This window comes from Neomonachus schauinslandi, chromosome 1 (genome assembly GCF_002201575.2).
Source record: "Neomonachus schauinslandi chromosome 1, ASM220157v2, whole genome shotgun sequence".
Lineage (NCBI taxonomy): Eukaryota > Metazoa > Chordata > Mammalia > Carnivora > Phocidae > Neomonachus > Neomonachus schauinslandi.
Window position 1 is genome coordinate 147,862,532 of NC_058403.1, and position 18,681 is coordinate 147,881,212.

The 18,681-nt window shown below is 40.0% G+C and overlaps 1 protein-coding gene across 1 annotated transcript in view; it reads left to right on the forward strand.

The window, feature by feature from the left end:
• The window catches only part of SCN11A (sodium voltage-gated channel alpha subunit 11), a 96,778-nt gene that overhangs the window by 52,550 nt on the left and 25,547 nt on the right, over nucleotides 1–18,681 (forward strand). The window contains exons 16-19 of the mRNA XM_021705863.1: nucleotides 11,524–11,637; nucleotides 12,373–12,487; nucleotides 14,508–14,662; nucleotides 17,689–17,862. Coding sequence (XP_021561538.1) covers nucleotides 11,524–11,637; nucleotides 12,373–12,487; nucleotides 14,508–14,662; nucleotides 17,689–17,862 — 558 coding nt within the window. The remainder of the gene's footprint in view (nucleotides 1–11,523; nucleotides 11,638–12,372; nucleotides 12,488–14,507; nucleotides 14,663–17,688; nucleotides 17,863–18,681) is intronic.

Here is an 18,681-nt window from a genome sequence, read left to right on the forward strand (position 1 = left end):
AAATGTGTTTCCTATAGACAGTACATAATTGGATCTTGTTTTCTTATCCAGCATGACAGTTTCTGCCTTTTTGTTAGATTGTTTAACCCATTCACTTTTTTTTTTAATTTTTTTTTATTCTTATGTTAATCCCCATACATTACATCATTAGTTTTAGATGAAGTGTTCCATGATTCATTGTTTGTGCATAACACCCAGTGCTCCATGAAGAACGTGCCCTCTTTAATACCCATCACCAGGCTAACCCATCCTCCCACCCCCCTCCCCTCTAGAACCCTCAGTTTGTTTTTCAGAGTCCATAGTCTCTCATGGTTCATCTCCCCCTCCAATTCCCCCCCTTCATTCTTACCCTCCTGCTATCTTCTTCTTCTTCTTTTTTTTCTTAACATATATTGCATTATTTGTTTCAGAGGTACAGATCTGAGATTCAACAGTCTTGCACAATTCACAGCGCTTACCAGAGCACATACCCTCCCCAGTGTCTATCACCCAGTCACCCCATCCCTCCCACCCCACCCCCCACTCCAGCAACCCTCAGTTTGTTTCCTGCAATTAAGAATTCCTCATATCAGTGAGATCATATGATACATGTCTTTCTCTGTTTGACTTATTTCACTCAACATAATACCCTCCAGTTCCATCCATGTCGTTGCAAATGGCAAGATCTCATTCCTTTTGATGGCTGCATAATATTCCATTGTATATATATACCACGTCTTCTTTATCCATTCATCTGTCGATGGACATCTTGGCTTTTTCCACAGTTTGGCTATTGTGGACATTGCTGCTATAAACATCGGGGTGCACGTACCCCTTCGGATCCCTACTTTTGTATCTTTGGGGTAAATACCCAGTAGTGCAATTGCTGGATCATATGGTAGCTCTATTTTCAACTTTTTGAGGAACCTCCATACAGTTTTCCAGAGTGGCTGCACCAGCTTGCATTCCCACCAACAGTGTAGGAGGGTTCCCCTTTCTCCGCATCCCCGCCAACATCTGTCGTTTCCTGACTTGTTAATTTTAGCCATTCTGACTGGTGTGAGGTGGTATCTCATTGAGGTTTTGATTTGGATTTCCCTGATGCCGAGCGATATGGAGCACTTTTTCATGTGTCTGTTGGCCATTTGGATGTCTTCTTTGGAAAAATGTCTGTTCATGTCTTCTGCCCATTTCTTGATTGGATTCTTTGTTCTTTGGGTGTTGAGTTTGATGAGTTCTTTATAGATTTTGGATACTAGCCCTTTATCTGATATGTCATTTGCAAATATCTTCTCCCATTCTGTCAGTTGTCTTTTGGTTTTGTTGACTGTTTCCTTTGCTTTGCAAAAGCTTTTTATCTTGATGAAGTCCCAATAGTTCATTTTTGCCCTTGCTTCCCTTGCCTTTGGCGATGTTTCTAGGAAGAAGTTGCTTCGGCTGAGGTCGAAGAGGTTGCTGCCCGTGTTCTCCTTTAGGATTCTGATGGACTCCTGTCTCACACTGAGGTCTTTCAACCATTTGGAGTCTATTTTTGTGTTGTAAGGAAATGGTCCAGTTTCATTCTTCTGCATGTGGCTATCCAATTTTCCCAACACCATTTGTTGAAGAGACTGTCTTTTTTCCACTGGACATTCTTTCCTGCTTTGTCAAAGATGAGTTGACCATAGAGTTGAGGGTCCATTTCTGGGCTCTCTATTCTGTTCCATTGATCTATGTGTCTGCTTTTGTACCAGTACCATGCTGTCTTGATGATGACAGCTTTGTAATAGAGCTGGAAGTCCGGAATTGTGATGCCACCGGCTTTGCTTTTCTTTTTCAACATTCCTCTGGCTATGCGGGGTCTTTTCTGGTTCCATACAAATTTTAGGATTATTTGTTCCATTTCTTTGAAAAAAGTGGATGGTATTTTGATGGGGATTGCATTGAATGTGTAGATTGCTCTAGGTAGCATTGACATCTTCACAATATTTGTTCTTCCAATCCATGAGCATGGAACGTTTTTCCATTTCTTTGTGTCTTCCTCAATTTCTTTCATGAGTATTTTATAGTTTTCTGAGTACAGATCCTTTGTCTCTTTGGTTAGATTTATTCCTAGGTATCTTATGGTTTTGGGTGCAATTGTAAATGGGATCGACTCCTTAATTTCTCTTTCTTCTGTCTTGTTGTTGGTGTATAGGAATGCCACTGACTTCTGTGCATTGATTTTATATCCTGCCACTTGACTGAATTCCTGTATGAGTTCTAGCAGTTTTGGGGTGGAGTCTTTTGGGTTTTCCACATAAAGTATCATATCATCTGCAAAGAGTGAGAGTTTGACTTCTTCCTTGCCAATTTGGATGCCTTTGATTTCTTTTTGTTGTCTGATTGCTGTGGCTAGGACTTCCAATACTATGTTGAATAGCAGTGGTGATAGTGGACATCCCTGCCGCGTTCCTGACCTTAGGGGGAAAGCTCTCAGTTTTTCCCCATTGAGAATGATATTCGCTGTAGGTTTTTCATAGATGGCTTTTATGATATTGAGGTATGTACCCTCTATCCCTATACTCTGAAGAGTTTTGATCAAGAAAGGATGCTGTACTTTGTCAAATGCTTTTTCTGCATCTATTGAGAGGATCATATGATTCTTGTTCTTTCTTTTGTTAATGTATTGTATCACATTGATTGATTTGCGGATGTTGAACCAACCTTGCAGCCCAGGGATAAGTCCCACTTGGTCATGGTGAATAATCCTTTTAATGTACTGTTGGATCCTATTGGCTAGTATTTTGGTGAGAATTTTTGCATCCATGTTCATCAGGGATATTGGTCTGTAATTCTCCTTTTTGATGGGGTCTTTGTCTGGTTTTGGGATCAAGGTAATGCTGGCCTCATAAAATGAGTTTGGAAGTTTTCCTTCCATTTCTATTTTTTGGAACAGTTTCAGAAGAATAGGTATTAATTCTTCTTGAAATGTTTGGTAGAATTCCCCTGGGAAGCCATCTGGCCCTGGGTTTTTGTTTTTTGGGAGATTTTTGATGACTGCTTCAATTTCCTTAGTGGTTATAGGTCTGTTCAGGTTTTCTATTTCATCCTGGTTCAGTTTTGGTAGTTGATACATCTCTAGGAATGCATCCATTTCTTCCAGGTTATCTAATTTGCTGGCATAGAGTTGCTCATAATATGTTCTTATAATTGTTTGTATTTCTTTGGTGTTGGTTGTGATCTCTCCTCTTCCATTCATGATTTTGTTGATTAGGGTCATTTCTCTTCTCTTTTTGATAAGTCTGGCCAGGGGTTTATCAATCTTGTTAATTCTTTCAAAGAACCAGCTCCTAGTTTTGTTGATCTGTTCTACTGTTCTTTTAGTTTCTATTTCATTGATTTCTGCTCTGATCTTTATTATTTCTCTTCTCCTGCTGGGTTTAGGCTTTATTTGCTGTTCTTTCTCCAGCTCCTTTAGGTGTAGGGTTAGGTTGTGTACTTGAGACCTTTCTTGCTTCTTGAGAAAGGCTTGTATTGCTATATACTTTCCTCTTAGGACTGCCTTTGCTGCATCCCAAAGATTTTGAATAGTTGTGTTTTCATTTTCATTGGTTTCCATGTATTTTTTTAATTCTTCTTTAATTTCCTGGTTGACCCATTCATTCTTCAGTAGGATGCTCTTTAGCCTCCATGTATTTGAGTTCTTTCCGACTTTCCTCTTGTGATTGAGTTCTAGTTACAAAGCATTGTGGTCTGAAAATAGGCAAGGAATGATTCCAATCTTTTGGTACCGGTTGAGACCTGATTTATGACCTAGGATGTGATCTATTCTGGAGAATGTTCCATGGGCACTAGAGAAGAATGTGTATTCCGTTGCTTTGGGGTGGAATGTTCTGAATATGTCTGTAAAGTCCATTTGGTCCAGTGTGTCATTTAAAGTCTTTATTTCCTTGTTGATCTTTTGCTTAGACGATCTGTCCATTTCAGTGAGGGGGGTGTTAAAGTCCCCCACTATTATTGTATTGTTGTCGATGTGTTTCTTTGCTTTTGTTATTAATTGCCTTATATAATTGGCTGCTCCCATGTTAGGGGCATAGATATTTACAATTGTTAGATCTTCTTGTTGGATAGATCCTTTAAGTATGATATAGTGTCCTTCCTCATCTCTTATTACAGTCTTTGGTTTAAAATCTAATTTGTCTGATATAAGGCTTGCCACCCCAGCTTTCTTTTGGTGTCCATTAGCATGGTAAATGGTTTTCCACCCCCCTCACTTTCAATCTGGGGGTGTCTTTGGGTCTAAAATGAGTCTCTTGCAGACAGCATATTGATGGGTCTTGTTTTTTAATCCAGTCTGATAGCCTGTGTCTTTTGATTGGGGCATTGAGCCCATTTACATTCAGGGTAACTATTGAAAGATAGGAATTTAGTGCCATTGTATTGCCTGTAAGGTGACTGTTACCGTATATTGTCTGTGTTCCTTTCTTGTCTATATTGCTTTTAGGCTCTCTCTTTGCTTAGAGGACCCCTTTCAAGATTTCCTGTAGGGCTGGTTTTGTGTTTGCAAATTCCTTTAGTTTTTGTTTGTCCTGGAAGCTTTTTATCTCTCCTTCAATTTTCAATGATAGCCTAGCTGGATAGAGTATTCTTGGCTGCATATTTTTCTCATTTAGTGCTGTGAATATATCCTGCCAGTCCTTTCTGGCCTGCCAGGTCTCTGTGGATAGGTCTGTTGCCAGTCTAATGTTTCTACCCTTGTGGGTTACATATCTCTTCTCCCGAGGTGCTTTCAGGATTTTCTCTTTGTCTATGAGACTCGTAAGTTTTACTATTAGATGTTGGGGTGTTGACCTATTTTTATTGATTTTGAGAGGGGTTCTCTGTGCTTCTTGGATTTTGATGCCTGTTTCCTTCCCCAAATTAGGGAAGTTCTCTGCTATAATTTGCTCCATTATACCTTCTGCCCCTCTCTCTCTTTCTTCTTCTTCTGGGATCCCAATTATTCTAATGTTGTTTCGTCTTATGGTATCGCTTATCTCTCGAATTCTGCCCTCGTGATCCAGTAGTTATCTCTCTCTTTCTCAGCTTCTTTATTTTCCATCATTTCATCTTCTATATTACTGATTCTCTCTTCTGCCTCATTTATTCTAGCAGTTAGCGCCCCCATTTTTTATTGCACCTCATTAATAGCCTTTTTGATTTCTACTTGGTTGGATTTTAGTTCTTTTACTTCTCCAGAAAGGGTTTCTCTAATAACTTCCATATTTTTTTCAAGCCCAGCTAGTATCTTTAAAGTGATGATTCTGAACTCTAGATCTGATATCGTACTAATGTCCGTATTGAGTAGGTCCCTGGCAGTCGGTACTACCTCTTGTTCTTTTTGTTGAGGTGATTTTTTCCGTCTTGTCATTTTGTGCAGAGGAGAATAGATTAATGAGAGAACAAAATGCTAGCAGAGTAACAACGTCCCCAGAAAATATACTCTAAACAAATCAGAAAAGACCTGAAGCAGTGGGAAAAGAAAGGGAAAGAGAGAAAAAAGAGAAAGAAAAAAAAGAAAAAGAAAAAGATAAAGATAAAAACAAAAACAAACAAAACAAAACAACAACAACAACAAAAAAACCAGAATGTGATCAAATATGATCAGGCTGGTATATAGATCAGTGCCACACACTAGATTTGGGGTGTATTTTGGTCTTTTAGAAGAAAGTGCCTCCCAAAATTTTAAAGAAAGAAAAACTTATATATGTACAAAAATAAGGGTTGATATGATGAAGGGATGGAATATGACTGTAAAGATGGAAATTATAAAAAATTTTATAAAAGGAATTGATAAGAAGTTGTTTGAAAAAAGAAAGAAGAGGATTTAAAAAAAAAAAAAGGGAGAGGATGTGATCAGGCAGGGGAATAGAAAACACCATATACTAGAGATTTAGGGTATATTTTAATCTGTTAGAAGAAACTATCTCAAAATTTTAAAGAGAGAACAACTTATATATAGAAGCCAAAAATACGGGTAACTACTATGAAGGGATAGAATATGACTCTAAAAATGAAAAATAAAAAATTTTTTTTAAAAAAAGGGATTGATAAGATGTTGGTTGAAAAAGGGAAAAAGAAAAATTCAAAAAGAAAAAAAAAGAAAAAAAGACAGTTAAAAAAAAAATTAACTTTGAAAGACTAAAGAATCATGGTAAAAAAGCCATGAATTCTATGTGCAGTAGTCCCCTAGCGCTGGAGTTCTGCTGTTCTCATTGATCGGTAAACTTGGCCTTGGCTGGCTGTTCTCGCTGATCTTCTGGGGAGGGGCCTGTTGCCGTGGTTTCCAAATGTCTCTGCCGGAGGCGGAATTGCCCCGCCCTTGCCCCCTCCCGGCTAAGTAATCTGCTCGGGTTTGCTCTCCGGGGCTTTTGTTCCCTGCGAGCTTTCCGTACAGCTTTGGAGGTGGAGAGTAAAAATGGCGGCCTCCCAATCTCCGCCCCAGAGGAGCCGAGAACTCAGGGCCCCACTCCTCAGTGAGCCCCCAGAGAAAAGCCGTCAGTCACTCCCGTCTGCCCGGTCTCCAGCCGCACTCCGTGCTCACCCGGCCTGTGACCGCGCATTTCTATCTCTGGCACCCGACCCCGGGTGGAGTCTCCAAACCCAGCAGATCCCTGCGGCGCACTCCTGCGCGGCTCCTCCCGGGGGAGGAAGGCAAGTCTCCCCGGATCTGCCGCTTGTTGGGTCCCTGCTGGAGGAGCAGGGGCCCGACTGTGCCGCGGATCACGGTTTATGGCAACCCCGAGCTGAGAGCCCGCGCCTGGGCTCCGCCTCTGCAGCCGGCTTCCCCGCTCCGATCCCTGGGAGCTCTGCCACACTCAGGCACCCCCGGTCTTTCTGTGACCCCGAGGGTCCTGAGACCACACTGTCCCGGAGGGTTCCACCCCCCGCTTAGCCACCAGAGTGACTCCCTCAGCGGAGCAGACTTTTAAAAGTTCCGATTTTGTGCTCCGCGGCTCTATCACTTGCCAGAAGCGGCCGCCGGAGGCCCCTCCCCGCCGTCTATCCTCCCGAATATCGCCTCGGATTCACTTCTCCACACGTCCTACCTTCCAGAAAGTGGTCGCTTTTCTGATGAGAGAGTTGTTGCTCTTCTTTTCTTCGATCTCCTGTTGAGTTTGTAGGTGTTCAGAATGGTTTGATCCCTATCCAGCTGAATTCCTGAGAGGAGACGAAATCCAGGTCTCCTACTCCGCCATCTTGCTCCGCCCCTAACCCATTCACTTTTAATATTATTATTGATCTAGTTTATCTATTTCTAGTATTTTACTTTTTGTTTTTATTCCTCTTTTCTTCTTTTATTGCCTTACTTTGCATTATTTGAATATTTTCTAATGTAACATCTTAATTCCTTTAATGATTTTTCACAATATTTTTTTAGTTATTTTCTTATTAATTGCTCTAGGGGCTGCCACGTACATCTAACTTATCAGAATTGATGCTGGTAAGTTAACTTAATTCTAGTGAGATATAGAAACATTACTCATGTATAGCTCTATTCCCTCTACCACATTTTTGTACTATTATTTATTATACGTATTATATCCATATATGTTAAGAAGCCAACAATACATTCTTGTCATTGCTTCATATAATTATATGTTTACTAATGAAGATTAGAAAAGAAAGAAAGCAAGTATATATTTATAGAGTTTATTTTATTAATCTTCTTATTTACCATTTCCAGCTTTCTTCATTTGTTTCTGTGAATTTGAGGTATCTTCAGGTGTCATTTCCTTACTACAACTTTGCTCCCATTCACCTCTTTGGTGCGGTTATTACCACATATATTTTATTTTTATATGTCCAGTAATACATTAATTTTAAACTGTTTTAGACAACTTCTTTTGAAGTCAGCTTTAGAGAAGAAAGGAAAATAAATATGAATCTTTCTCATCTTTTATAATTACAGACTTACCTTTACCTGTGCTCTTTGCTCTTTTGTGTGGACTTTTATTACCATTTAGGATCACTTACTTTCAGCCTGAAGGATCTTCTTCAGTATTTTTTGTAAGGTGGGTCAGCTAGCAAAGGATTTTCCGTTTTTGTTTATGTGCTATTTTATTTCACCTTCATTTTTGAAAAATAGTTTTGCTGGATAATAAAATCTTGGTTCACATTTGTTTTTTAATTTCAGCACTCATGGTATCTCATTCCACTGCTTTCTAGTCTCTGTTGTTGGGGTACCTGACTGACTCAGTTGGTAGAATACATGGCTTGTAATCTCAGGGTCATGAGTTAAAGTCCCACATTGGGCACAGAGCCTACAAAAAAAAAAGAAGAAGAAGTCAGCTATTAATTTTCTTGGGATCCCCTTGTATGCAATGAGCAACTTTGTTCTTGTTACTTTCAATATTTCCTCTGTCTTTGGCTTTCAGCATTTTTACTATGATATATCTAGGTTTGGATCCCTTTGTGTTTATCCTACTTTGAGTTTTATGAGCTTCTTAGAGGTGTGGATTAATACTTTCAGTCAAAATTGGGAAGTTTTCAGCCATTATTCTGCTCTCCTTTCTCTTTTCTTTCTGGTTGATAGGCTTCATGGTGTTCTACATTCCTTTGAGCTTCCTTTAAGTTTTCATTCTTCCTTCTTTCCTGTGCTCTTTGGATTGCACAATCTTTCCTGATCCCTCTTCAAGTTCACTAATTATTTCTTCTGCCAGTTCAGATATATTGTTGCTCCACCTAGTGAATTTTTCATTTCAATTATCACACATTTCAACTCTAGAATTTTTATTTGTTTTTTAAATAACTTCTATCTCTACACTGATACTCTGTATTTGATTATACATTGTTATCATAGCATCCTTTATTTATTAAATATATTTTTTAATTCTTTGAACATATTTATAATGACTGCTTTGCATTCTTTGTTTATTAACTCTGGCATCCAGGCCTCTCACAGGCAGTTTATGTTGCCTGCTTTCTTCCTATGTGTGGGTCATACTTCCCTGGGTTTTTCCCATGTTTTATCATTTTTGTTTAAAATTGGGCATTTTAAGTAATATATTGTAGCAGATCTGGAACTGATTCCCTTTTCTCCTCTCTGGGGCTTGTTTGGTGACTTGGCCAGACTATTCTAGTGAAGTCTATTCCCCTACCTCCCCTCACCACACACACACAAAGGTGAAGTCTTTGGTGTCACTCCTCAGAGGGCACACCCTTGGGTTTGCAGACAGTCACTGCAGGATCACAGTTATTTTAGCAGGGCTCTCTTTGACTATCTTTCCATGCTCTCTCTGTTAATCTGTCTGCTTTATTTGGTATCACACCCAGATTTTGGGCTGAACTAATTGCTGGCTAATTGCTCTATTGTCTTTGACAATACCACAGGACATTAATTCCTCCACAGTCTGATCTAATTAATTTCAGGGAGGGATATTATAAGGCCAGTCTTTGAGATTTCTTCTGACCCCAGGGAGATTCTTCTTAGCTGTCTCTTTCCATGGTTCTCTGTAGTGAACTTGCTGACCTGTGGTTTAATTTGTTGCTTTTAATGAAGAAGAGCTACTAGTCTTTTCTTCTTTGCTTACCATCAAAGTCTCCATTGTTTTCAAGAATACCCTTAGGCTTGAGCCCCCTCCTCGCCCCCCCCCATTGTTCCAGATAAAGTCAGTTCTTTTGGGGAGAGCTTCAGAGTTCTTGTTTCTTATGGAATGCCTTCTACCATAGGCAAAATCTCTTAGCTACTGATCCAAGTACTTGTAGGGGCAGTAGCCTCTCATCTTCTCAGCTTCCTTCTTTCTGCATGGAACCTCTTCCTTATAAACTAGCTGGGGTGAGGGTGGTCAAGACCCCAGTATTCTCAAGCTGCTGAATCTAGAATAGAGTCTCTGTCCTATGAGTAGAGGCTGGATGGAAAAACAGAACCCAATTTCTTGGCCATATTCATGAGGAATGTAGCCTCTTCAACTCAGAGTTGGAGAGGACAAGAAAAGTTGGTGATCTACACCTCCTGATACATATGTACATATGTACATATCATAAGATACATATCTCTTGATTGGGGGCTGAGGGTAAAGGGAGCCCCATCTTCTTGATCACAGCTGCCTAGAGTAGGGCTTCCAGATTTTTTTTGAATACATTTCTTCATTTGCTGTATGCCTTAGGACAATTTCCAGAGACTTTAAATGATTTTTTAAAAATATTTTTCACCACTTATGCTTATTTCTCTGGAGATCATGTCCATGGAGCTTCCTTTAAGTTGCCCTCCAGGAAGTGAAATTCTATATATCTTTTTCATTAAATCCTAAACTTATTCATTTTAATGACACTTTCAGATTATTATACTAATTTCATTTTTCTTTCTCAAGTAAATTCACCTCCTAGTAGTTAATTTTTAGGGCTACTGATTTTGTTTGTCTCCTCCTATATTTTGGAGTGTTAGTTTAAATTTCTCTTTAGTGAGAAGATCTGTCACTCTCTTTGCAGTCTAGATTCTATGATGTCTTTAATAGACCTTCCTAGGGCAGCCACTACAGAACCAAGTTTTACATTGACAATTTAGGATTCTTGTTTAATAGTGATACTAGGTGTATTTCAGATCCAGTGGGTACCTTTACTCAGATCCTATTTCTGAGGCTGTACTTCCTCCTGCCTCCATGCAGCTGTGTATAATTATAATTCCAAACATTGGCCACAACTTGTTTTGGCTTTCTCTCTTACGTGCAAGAACTTCAGCCCAGTCCATAGTTTCAAGCCTTGAACATAGCTGTTTCCCTTCCTCACATGGGGCATTTTTAGTCATCATTACCTGCTACATGCTTTAAATTGTCACTACTTCATATTTTTGTTCTGTGTCTGGTCCACAGCTATATTTACTTGTTTCTCATGTGTGTGTGTGTGTTTGTCTGTGTTTGTAATATATCAATGCATGTGTTCAAATGAGAGAAGTGTTCTTAAATTATGACCTTATAGTGTGAGAGTCACAGGAACACTCACATAGATTTTAGGATGAAACCCTCAGCTAAGGCATGACTTTGCACATCTTTCTTGGATATACCTGCAGGTCATCAGACAAAATTTATTTTTTATTTTTATATAGTAATACATTTTTATTTTTCTCTTTATGCCCTTTTCTATTTCACTAAGCCAACCCTCTATATCCCAAAGAATCAAAAAATTATTTTCCAAATTATTCTTCTAACATTTTAACTCATGTATTTTTATATCAGTATATCAAATCATTATGGATTTTATTTTTACTATATTCTGGCATTATATTTTCAGGGATAACTAATTATACCACTTATTAAATAATGTATTATTTAGCCATTGAAGTGAAAGGATACAGTAAGTTTCACCTCTGAATTATTTGGTGAATTTTGTACCAAAACCATATTGTTTGATTATATGACTTTTGAGTAAGTTTCATTACCTGTTTCCTATAGTTGCTTTCCCAGAATTATTTTATGTTGAGTTTCTCCAGGAGCAGTTTTAAAAAGTAAAAAGAAAAAAAGTAATAATGTCACAATTCAAACTTGTTTTATCTCAAGTGAAATGCCCAGGAGAATATTAATTCTACTCTGGGCTTTTTGGTGTCAGGCCTTTGAACTCCATCAGGTGACCAAGAAGTCCATAAGCCCAGGAGCTCAAAGTGTGGAAATTGATGTGTTCTCTGAAGATGACATATGTTTGTCAGAAAAGGATCCCCAAAAGGTAATTTTCCCAGGGTGTTCCAGAAGGAACATGTAGCTTATCCATACACATTTTCCAACATAGCCATTATGGCTATCGAGATTAAAATATCAGGATTAATGCAGCGCAAACTGCCAGAATCGGATCTTAAGCAAAGGTCAGGGTTTCTTAAACTCTCCACTATGACATTTGGGGCATGATAATTCCTCCTTGTGCTGGGCTGTTCTGTTTGTTGTAGGATGTTTAGCAGCATCCATGGCATCTACCCACCGGATGTCAATAGTGTCCCCCAGTTGTGAAATTAAAAGTGTCTTTAGACATTGTCAGCATGTCTCCTGGAGGGCAAAATCAATGAGAACCACTAGTCTAGACCTATTATTCCAGGAATTGAAAGAGCTAAAAATTAGTCTCAGTAAAATAGCCTTCACCACATCACCCAGCCTCCCTATTTGGAGTTAGGTAATATCAGAGATATGATTTGTAGGGAGGAAGAGGTTGAGATACTGTGTCTTTATATACTTCACCTTTTTTAAGCCAGGGGAGAGCAGTTAGAGAATTCTCTCCTGAAGTCAGAGCTAGTCATAGCATTTTAAAAAGCACCCAATAAGAGGGACACTTTCTAGATACACCTATACCTAGAATCTTTTGCCTAGCTAGCTTCATTCCTAAAAAGTCATACACGAAGGTATTAGGTGCTACCATTGTGAGAGTCATTCTTGGTAAATGATTCCCCTTTTCCTTTGTTCTGTTGTGTAGAAGTGTGATACTACCAGTGTGCTCTCAGAATGTAGCACCGTCGATCCACAGGATCCCTTTGGGTGGGTGCCTGAAATGATTCCCAAAAAAGAACCAGAGAGATGTTTTCCCAAAGGTAAGTGGCAGTATTCCTGCATCCAGTTCACAGAATATTGGATGAGATTCTGTTATTCTTTGAAGCTCTGTGATTTTGATAGATACCTTCTTTCTACTTCTACTGGAGACAGAAGTGAAGAGAGGGCATCCATATATTCTTGGGGCCATTATCAGATCCAGGTAAAGGAGATTTCAGGAAATTCTTGATTTAGGTGGGCTCAACTAACACAGCCCAACAACCAGGGTAGAAACTCTAGAAAACTTCCCTCTAGAAAACTTTTCCCACTGGGCCAATATGTCTACCACTTTCTATAGTCCCCAATACCTCCATTGTTAAGATGTAGTTGAGGTGGTAGACCAAGGGAAGCTGACCATAAGTCCAGGGTTGAATGGGACCCTGCCAGATCCTCAACACATCCCTCAAGATTTTTCTCTGGAAGAAGGATAATATTGTAGTTAGGAGCTTTGGCTCTGGAGCTAGACTGCCTGAGCTCAATTCTGGCCTCTTCATTTACTAGCTGTATGACTTGATCAATTTGCTTAGCTTCTCTAGTGCCTCCTTTATAAAATGGCTATAATAATATCTACTGCAAAGGATTATTGTTGGTCTTAAATGAGTGAATGTAAATCACCTAGAAGAATATCTGGCACATAATAGGCAATCAATAAATGCAGTCTTTCCTGATTCCTTGAGTGGATATAGTGGTTCCTTCTTATGTGCCTTTATTATTTCCTATATTCATTGTGGGAAATTTATTTGTATCTGTCTCTCTTGTGAGGTCCTTAAAAACATAGGCAGTGACTTAATCAATATTGTATCTCTAGTGTAAGAATGGACTCTTGCCCAGATTGTGGGCTCAACAAATTTAGATGGACAGATAGATAGAGACTTAAACGAATGAATCTAAAATTAAAAATTTCTTCATAAGTTTGACACTAGTCTGGTCTCAGAATGGACACCAAGAATGAGTTTCAAACTTTTTGCAGGTTATTTGACAACCCCCAAACTGCCCATGGGGTCAGAGGTCAGTCTAGGGATAGATTACTGTTAATTATCCTGACTTACATTTGGACTAGTGCTTGAGGTGTGAACAGGATGTCAACAATGAAGTTGGAGAAGAAAGGTTGGTTTCTAGAAGAAGGGAGGAATGGCATAAAAGACAGAAAAAAAGCCTTTTAGGGAGATTAACCTATTGATGTTCTGAATGATGGAGGAGGGCAGGGGCAGACTGAGGAGACCTCACAGTAGCTTAGGAAGATGATGAGGAAAGGAGTGGAATGTTAAAATCACCATGAAATTAACCTCCATGGAACTTGGAGGATGGGTGGAGGAGACAAGGTAGAAGGGTGATGTGATTCATGCTGAAGGCTGGTGTGTGTTGAGGTCAAATGCTTAGCTATGTGTACCTTGACAATTGATCAGATTGTGTGGTTTGGGTGGTTCACAGAGCCTGTGCCCATCTTTACCTCATTCCCCTCAGTCCTTAGGACACTGTTTACTGTTGCCAAAAGAAATTGCTGCATGACAAACAGCCATGAAGCCTCAGTGGCACATAATAATAAACATGCATCTACATGACTCCACTCATCCAGGCTGGTTATTTCTGCTGATTTGGGCTGGCTTTATTCATATGAGTGGTAATGACTGGGAGTCGGCCAATCTGGTCTGGGCTTAACTGGGCTCCTTGGCTTACCTGGGCCCCTTGGCTCTGTACCACATGTCCATCCTTCTCCTGAAACCAGTGGGCTGGCCCAAATATTCCTTTCTTTATGGAGATGGTGCCAGAGAGCAAGGGGAAACATGCAAGGCCTCTCAAGGCTGAAGCTCAGAACTGGTGTGTGTGATTCCCACTCTGCTCTATTGGCCAAATCAAGTCATATGGCTGAGCCCAGATTCAGGGGTTGGAAAATGACTCCACCTCTTCAGTGGGAAGAATTGCAGAGGTAAGGGAGGTGCATAAAGGGAAGGTGAAGAGTTAGGGTTATTAATACAGCTCATTACAGACACTAAGAATAATGCTACTGCTCATTCCTTGCAGGCCTGGGTCACTGCTTCCCATGCTGTGCCATGGACAAGAGAAAGTCCCCCTGGATCATTTGGTGGAACCTGCGAAAAACTTGCTACCAAATAGTGAAACACAGCTTGTTTGAGAGCTTTATTATCTTTGTGATTCTGCTGAGCAGTGGGGCACTGGTAAATTATCACAGTCTTGTGGGGACATTGGGCATCAGGTGGCCAGGCTATATTCTGACATGGGGCTGTGAATATGGGGAGACCAGGCAGAAGTGGGATCTTTGCTGCTGGTTCCCCTTGAGGGCAGGATTTTGCACAACTTCTGGAGTCCTGCTCCAACTGGGAAGTCCCAAGCCAAAGACACTTTACTTATGGGGAAGCATGATATAAATCAGCACTTTAAAGTGGCTACTGGAGTCTGGCCCTGAGCTTCATGCCTGTCCCTCATTCTTAGAGAATTTCTAGACATTTTCACTGTATCCTACATGTTTCTTCCTCTAGACAGCAATGTTCCTACCTCTCTTTTCTGGAAAACCATAATGCTGCTTTCCTAAAGCAGTTCCTAGAACTGTTCCTAGAACATTAGGAAGAGAAGCCTACAGGGACCAGATTTGGATATATAAGTTGTCTTGGTATTGTCCATCAGTCATGGTCCTTTGAGAGGAGAAACAAACAGATACTGCTTTATTCACAGAGCAGATCCTTCCAGATTGAAGTGTAGTGGTCCCAGTGAGGTTTGGAAATAACTCTAAATCCATGCCTCCATAGCTTATAGTCGTAAACTCCTTCCTGCTCTCTCTCCTCACCTTTTGGTCCTTCTTGCCTCCCTTACTTGAATGATAGTATCTTCTCTCTTACCACCTACATGTGTCTCTCTTTTTTCCTCCCTCCCCTTCTATCTTGTATTTTCCCTTAAAATAGCCATAATACAGAACTAAACTCTCTTACTATTTGTTGTATAAGTGAATGGAGTCTTAGGTTCCCCTTAGGTTCCCCATTATTGATTTAGAATCACAGAGCATTTCACAGACTCAAGTCACCAGCAATTAGAAGTGACAAGGAAATGTCTTGCTTCTTCACCATTGCCTCCCTGGTTAGTGCTGTACATTTGTGTGATCTCTAGGTGAAAGGAGATGAGCACACACTGAGGCCCATCAGAGCCTATGATCAGCACACATCTCCATTTATCTACTTACTGCAGTGTAAATTATTTCTCAAGCAAAAAAAAAAAAAGTAAAATTCTCTAAACCATGCCAGAGAACTCTCTTAATTAATTTTTATTGCTAATCCTTGGTCTAGGATTCCCTGTAGCCTTCTGGTGCTTACATTTTCACTGGATGTTTACTCTAATTCAAGTAATAGGATTCTTTAATTTATTCCACAAATGTTAATTGGTGTTTACCAAGCCCTGTGCTAGTCAGTGGGAAAGCATGGTGTTATCAGAAGGTCAGGGACACATGATACCATCCTCCTAGTTCTCATCCGCCTTCTGATGAGGCAAGTGTAGGTTGGGCAGAGGAAGACTGAGCACACAATGCAGAGTGAGAAGGACTCAGGTCGTATTTCACTTTATGTATTTGTAGACAAATGGAGATAAGAAACATCTAGTCCCTTGCCATTGTATGTGGTATATGGATCAGCAGTCTCAGTATCACTTGGAAGCTTGTTAGAAATGTAGTCTTGGGCCCACCCCAGACCCGCTGAATCAGAACCTAAGTGCTTTGGGATTCATTAGAGTTTGGGAAGCTCTGATCTGAGCAACTGGGTAATAATGAGAGCTTTCTAGACAAGGAAATGGTCTCATTATAATGTGGGAGCCTCCAAAGTTCAGTTGCCGATATTGACCTATTCTTCAATTGAACGAAGTCAGATCTGCTGAACCAGGTTGTTGCTCATCTTCCAAAATGAGAGAGGATATGAGCTTCCAATACCATTCAGATTTGTCTCTCTTCAAGAGGCACAAAGACAAGTCCTTGACTTCCAGGAGCGTGGAGTCTATTAGGGAAGACAGATGGGGTTCGAGCAATTATAGACCAGGGCCATAGTGATACACTCAGAGAAGCAATAGATGACATGGGTCCATGCAGAACAGGCACCTAATTGCCTTCGAGGAAGAAAGACAGTTTCCAAAGAAAATATCAACTGAAATGAGACTTTAATAATGATGAGGAGCCGGCAGGGGACAGGAGGAGATGGAGAGCCTTCTCCAATCAAAAGCCCACTTAGGAGTTGGAAGTCAGACTGTTTTATTCTTTTGCATTCTTTTTTCCCCCAGGACCATGGGGCTATGGGATTACCTTAGTACCCAACAGCAGGACCTATTTCTTTCTTGTCTTCAGTGTTTGCCTAAATGTCTTGACAGGTTCAGTACCAGGGACCCTTATCTTCTTCTTCTTTTTTTTTTTTTTTTTCATTCTCAGTAACTCTGTAAAGGCCAAAAGGACAGCTTCTACCTGAGTTATATAGACCCCGAAGAATCACATACAAACTTCAGATGAGGGGGATGTTTGGATGTAGCATGAAAAAGGGTCTCTCCAGAAGCTAGGATGTCTCACTTTCATGATCACACTCAACGAATGTTTAATATTCAAAGTAATTTACACTGGAAGCTCTAGCCCAGAGCTTCCCCAAGTTTTGCATGTCTTGGTACACAAAAAATGGGCACATACACTGGAAGCACTGGGGTAAGTCGTAAGGCTGTTTGTTATAGATTGTTGGCCTCAGGGTTGGCAAAATCTAGAGTGTAGAACAAGGTGTTTGGAACTAGGGTGTTATGAGCAATGGAGAGCCACTGAATAGAGCCACTAAGGTAACTAGGAGGATGAAAGAGATGGAATTTGCCACTGGGTGGTTCTGGAAAAGTTGGCAAGATATTGTTAGCATGAATTGGAAGGATCAGGAAGACCAGGAAATTGTGTGGTGATCTGTTAGGAAGATATTTTCATATTTCAGGGATCATTGATGAGAACCTAGGGAGATATTGTGGCAATAGAAGTCTAGAAATAGGATTTTCCTTCTTCCAGTTTTACTTACTCAAGGAATTTATTCTACTGCGAAATTTCATTCTTAATACCTTTTGAGCAAAACCTTGTCACCAAAAGAGATGCTAGTTTATTCAAATAAGGAAGAAAAATTAAAAAGTAAGGTCAGCAAGTAGTTCTAAGCAAATACTCAACCTGGCCTATGGCTATGCTTTATCATTTCAGGTATTTGAAGATGTTCATCTTGAGAAACGACCCAATATCCAAGCATTACTTAATTGTACTGACCATATTTTCACATACATTTTTATCCTGGAGATGGGTCTAAAATGGGTGGCCTTTGGATTTGGGAAGTATTTCACCAGTGTCTGGTGCTGGCTTGATTTCATCATTGTGATTGTAAGTTTACCATCTCTGTGTTCCATGCAGGCAGGGGTTGGGGTAGGGGAGGGGAAGATATCATAAGGAAGCTGCTTTTCCTGTGTGCCTTATTTGGGTGCCTCTCCAAAATATTTTTCTTCACAGTACTTGTAAGTAGTTGTCATTTATCCATCAGCAGTCCTGCTTGTCCTGGGTCCCATTCCTCACACTGCACTTCATATTCTCACTACCCCAGTACTTTCCATGATGGCACTCATCCACTTCTCTCCATAAGCACTGCTTATGTCTGATGTATACCTAGAATAACTTTGAGTATCCCACCCGTCTCCTTCCAACTTTCTATTTTCTCTCAAGACTTCTCAAAGAAGGTCAGCAGCCAACAGACTAAGCTGGTCTCCATCTTAATTGTCAAGCAACATAAGAGGATTATTCACATACATTCTTTCATTTAATCTGCACAACAATGTTCTGAGTTAAGCAGAGTTATACATTACCTACCATATTACAGATAAGGAAACTTGAAGCTCAGATGGTCAGCAACTTGTTTCAGATGAAACTGGAATTCACACCTTGGTCTGTGTGATGCTAAGGCTAATAATAGTACATCACATTTATTGAGTGCTTTCTCTATGCCAGGTATTCTGCCATATGCTTCATAAGCATTCTTTCTTTTAGTTATCACAACCACTCCATATGGTAGATACTATTATTTTTTCGCATATACACAGGGAGAAACTGAGTAATAGAGAAGTTAAGAAACATGTCAAAAATTGGCCAGCTAGAAGTGGTGGAGATGAAACTCAAACCCAGTAAGCCTCACTCCAAAATCCTTGATTT